This window comes from Muntiacus reevesi, chromosome 2, assembly GCF_963930625.1.
Source record: "Muntiacus reevesi chromosome 2, mMunRee1.1, whole genome shotgun sequence".
NCBI classification, from domain to species: Eukaryota; Metazoa; Chordata; class Mammalia; order Artiodactyla; family Cervidae; genus Muntiacus; species Muntiacus reevesi.
The window spans coordinates 103,937,434-103,942,335 of record NC_089250.1 but is presented as its reverse complement, the minus strand read 5'-3'; the positions used below and the strand labels follow the sequence as shown (position 1 = coordinate 103,942,335).

At 42.2% G+C, this 4,902-nt stretch overlaps 1 protein-coding gene across 1 annotated transcript; it reads left to right on the top strand.

The window, feature by feature from the left end:
- The first annotated feature begins 397 nt into the window (after window positions 1-397).
- Window positions 398-1,231, top strand: ATOH7 (atonal bHLH transcription factor 7). Its single transcript, XM_065919870.1, has one exon. It carries the CDS (start codon window positions 398-400, stop codon window positions 854-856), a length of 459 nt encoding a protein of 152 aa, XP_065775942.1. The 3' UTR covers window positions 857-1,231.
- The last annotated feature ends 3,671 nt before the right edge of the window (window positions 1,232-4,902 follow it).

Here is a 4,902-nt window from a genome sequence, read left to right as displayed (position 1 = left end):
AGCGCTCCTTTCCTATCTGAGCTTCAGAAAAGATTTTGTCTTCCAGAAGTCTCCGGTTTTCCCAGAGAACTGAAAAGACCTTTCCCGAACCAGCCACACCAATTCTGCTGCAGGAAAGTTCCCTTCTCTTTTGCAACTTAACATTGGGGAAATGACTTTCTCTTCTACCTCTCAATTGCCTCTAAATTTTGGCAAGTGAAGAGGCATCTATCTGGTTATCCAATAGGACACAAGGCGGAACCCCGCACTCCCCACTGCAAACTTCCATTCCGCGTAGTTGCTTTGTGTATGACTTATTTGCTCGGAAGCGCCAAGGTGCAGAGCGGGTTCATACATCAGCCTCGCACAAGTCGCGAAAGGACCCGAGAGTCCGGCGCCTCCCCCCTGCCGGCGGGGAATGAAGTCCTGCAAGCCCTGCGACGCGGCGGCGGGAGCGCGGGCCGCGCCCCCGTGCGCGGGCGGTGCCGAGTGCGCGGGCGCGTGCGCCGGGGCCGGGCGGCTGGAGAGCGCTGCGCGCAGGCGCCTAGCGGCCAACGCGCGCGAGCGCCGCCGCATGCAGGGGCTCAACACGGCCTTCGACCGCTTGCGCAGGGTGGTGCCGCAGTGGGGCCAGGACAAAAAGCTGTCCAAGTACGAGACCCTGCAGATGGCGCTGAGCTACATCATGGCCCTGACCCGCATCCTGGCCGAGGCCGAGCGGTTCGGCTCGGAGCGGGACTGGGTCAATCTCCACTGTGAGCACTTCGGCCGAGACCACTACCTTCCGTTCGCGGGCGCGAAGTTGCCAGCAGAGACCGAGCCCTACGGCCAGAGGCTCTTCGGCTTCCAGCCCGAGCCCTTCCCGATGGCCAGTTAGGTCGCGCGGCCCGGTCGGAATGAGACGCCCAGTGATCCGCGCTCTGGAGCCGTAGCCTTCCCAACTCGGTGGCATAGGATGGACACATTCTTAGAATAAAATTAGGAAATTTCCAGGTTACTTTTCGCATCTCTAGTCCTAGGGACGCAATACTTTTATTGCTTTTCTTTTTCTTCCTTATTATGTTGTAGATTTCATTAATGCATCTTGGAATAGTTTTGATTGCTGAGAATAATGCTCCCTTCCCCCTTCCTGGGCGACTTTGAGGGAAAACAATGTAAGAAAAAATAGAATTGGGTTATACTTCAGGTTTAGTGTTCAATTCCTTAGACTTAGTAAGTTTGTCCTGTTAGGGTGAAGGTGGAGTATCTCTTACCTGTGTATGCTTAATACAGAGCTGCCTTCCTGTCTTGTAAATGCGTTTATGCTTAGTGTGTGTGCATGCATGAAGTAGACTTTTTTCTTTTTCTCGTTGGTAGAATACATGGGTGTGAGTGCTCTGTATTTTTTTAAAATTGTGTATACATTATTGTAATATACATTTTGTAAAATAGAATTAAAAACTTGGGTTTGCTTTTCATGCCAGGTGCCCTGCTAGTTTTCTGATGGCACTAAAGGCCTGTTTGTTTGGCGGGTGGTGACATTCAGTGCTTACCTGAGTAAAGATGTATTTAAATGTAACCCCAGCAATTGGCAAAGCGCTGTTTTGTAATACTTCATCAAAAAAAATCAAGCAGATGAGCGTACAAGTAATTAATTTGAAAGTTTTCTCTATCAACTTGGAAATAGATATATTTTTCATGGTTTTTAAAAAGATTAAGTTAATTGAAATAATATTCAACTTTTAAACAGCTAGATACACAGTTTCTTAATCTTTTACTTTCCTTATTAAGACAGTTGTTAACTACTAATTCCTTACAAGTATTCAAATATATATATTTGCTCATATATATATTGAATATATGTATATTTGACTTTTGGAAGTGACTTTCTTTTAATCAGTACCAGTTGAGCCAAAAGGGCTTCACTAACACCAAGGCTAATCAAAAAAGCAGTAATATAATACACGTGGTATTGGTTTGAATTACTTTTATAAGTTTGCTTAAGCATTGAATGAATAAGCCAAGCCTTTAATGTAAAGAATGACTTGGTCAACAGACTGCATGCTTTTCGGTGAATGTCTTGCTAATAACTGGAAAAAGCAAGACTCTTAAGTTATCTGTGCCTTTGGAACTTGTCGCAAGTTAACAAAACAGTGACATTTCCCAAACCCTTTTTATAATATTATGGGTTCCAACAGCTAATATTAGGCACAGCCACCATTTGCAATTTTTCTAGAGTCTTCATTAAAATTTTCTTAGTTATCCCTGATTATCAAATTCCTTTTGGTTTGTAATGAGTGGCAGTATCTTCCCCAGGCCATCATCTAAAATTTACAAAATCACAAGTATATTGCTAAGAAATTCTGACAGTCTAATGCTGAATTTCCCTTTCCTTCTTATCTAATTTTTTTTGGCTGTGTGCCTCCATGTGGGACTTTAATCCCCCAAACAGGGATGAACCCTGTGCCCCCTGCAGTGGAATCTGAGAGTCTAAACCACTGGACACCAGAGAAGTTTTTCCCGTACCTTCTGATATCTGTAAATAAGAAGCTAAGGTGTGCTCAGGATTTTGCTTCCTCAGTGCCAATTAGAGAATAAAATGCTTAACCTCTTGACTTCAACAGCTCTCAGAAGACACGGTAGTCCCCGAAGACATCTCAGATCTACAGGGGATGGAGCCCAGACCTCTCTCTGCTCATTCTGCACTCTGCGGTGGATGCCTGCGCTCTGGAAAGGCTCAGAGCATCTGCCACCCTATTTGAGCACAGGCGTCTACTTAGTTAGACCTATATTGTTCATTAGGAGCCCCAGTAAGTTTGTGCAGTTTGTAGAATGAATAAAATCAGTGCTAAAATAAAATATGTTAGTCAGAGAAAGTCTCACAGATGTGTTAAGATTGTTAGTCCTTTTGTTAGGTAGGGTGCACGTTCCTCTCTCTGGACTATAAATACCTTGCAAAAGAGAACTGTACTTTTCATTTTATCTCTGTGGCTTCTAGCACAAAGATAAACATGCAATAAGTATTTCTTTTGTGGTTGTTAACAGGAAATGAAATGAAATCAAATGATTTAATTGAAATGTGATTCTAATCCTATGCCTCTTTCCCCCCATCCCCATTCCCTGAAAAGAGTGGGAATCTGTTAACTATTATGCTTTAGTGGCTCATTTCTGTTGGAAATCTCTGAAAGCAACTTAGATCTTACCAAATTCCTAAGCTTTCCTAGTACTTGATGTACTGTTTGTTTGTTTTTTTTTTCCCGAAAAGACAGTTGAAGGAAAAGTAAATGGGTCTCAGTGATCAAATGCAATCTTTGGTAAAACTCTTCAAATTGTATGTTGAGGAAGCTGTTGTGGCTTATGGATTAGGAGCTTGGATAAAACAAATGTAAAATATTTTTGAACTTAAAGTTCATATATTATCATGCATAATAGAATTTAAATTACCAAGCAACCTAAAAGTTGCTCTTGTTGTTTAGTCGCGAAGTTGTGTCCGACTCTTTTGTGATCTCATGGACTGGAGCCCACTAGGCTCCTCTGTCCATGGGATTTCCCAGGCAAGAATTCTGGAGTGGGTTGCCATTTCCTCTTCCAGAGGATCTTCTCTACCCGGGGACTGAGTCTGTGTCTCCTGAACTGACAGGCGGATTCTTTACCATTGAACCACCAGGGGTGTCCTAGTTGCTGCAATATACTGTATTGTCTCACCTTTGAAAACCTATGTTCTTTGTAGTTTGATAACAGAACATATTGAAATTTTAAAATATTCTTTTATCCCTGCTCCCTTTCCTCAATAAATCAGCATGTCTTATCAAGCGTCTATTTATACCCTGGCTTACGGAACATCATCGTTGTCCTTGAGTAGGCAGTCAAGAACATACATGTACTAATCAGTAAGTGGCCCTAAACACTGTTTAGCTGAATGCTTCAACAGTGAAGTATCAGTGATATGTGCCATAAGAGCTCCTAAGAGAGACGTTAAATAGTAAAAGAAGACCCACTCCCAGGCATCGTTTGAGTTCTGTTAGTAGTTATTTTATGTGGGCTTTCCTTAGGTGCTAGCTGTAAGTTGAGGCTAAACACCAGGGTCAGAAGTCTTGAAGAACCATATACAAATGAACAGGGCTATCAAGATGGGGAGGGCCATCCAAGCCAGGGGTTCTCAACCCAGCCTGCTTATTAGAATCAGGTGGGGAATCTTGAAAAATATACCAATTCTCAGGCCCCCAGTTCAAGAACTGATTTAACTGTTCTGAGGTGAGGCCTAGATATTTTTTTTCAATATTCTCCCAGTGAGTCTAACTGGCTAATGGGGTTGAGAATTGCTTAATTAAACAATAAGTACTATGACACCATTAAACTCATTACTCAAAACTGATTATTATTAATGTAGCATTCTTTGTATTTATAGATCTTAAGAAGGATTAGGCTTTCTTAACATCCAGCCACAGCCAATTTCTTAGTTAATGAGGTGACCTTTATATTAATGAAGATCTAAAATTTCTGCTGGATATGAGCCAGATGGGATGTATTTGGGTTGTGGCTGCAGGATTCAACAATTAAAGCTCAGTTCACTTAATTTTGGTCTTCTTATAGTAAAAGCAAGGTGTTATTTTGGACTCATTTTGGCTCTGCTCTCTGGTTAGGTTTCACTAAAGATACCTCTTTTTGCTACCTGTGGGTAAAAGAAATTTCAAAGCACATAATTACGTGACCAGCCTTTTCACATGTATGCCCATTCCCTTCTCTGGTCATGAATATACTAGAGGGTGCAAGCTTAATGAGTGTTTTATTGAATTAACAAGACTTTTGGATTGCTATTTCAAACTGGTAGCGGGTCCCCCAAAATACCCAAGCTGAAAGAAAACTACTGAGAGGAAGAACTTACCCATCTCACATACGAAGACTGGAACCAAAGTACAACCCAAAATAAACCCAATAACTAAC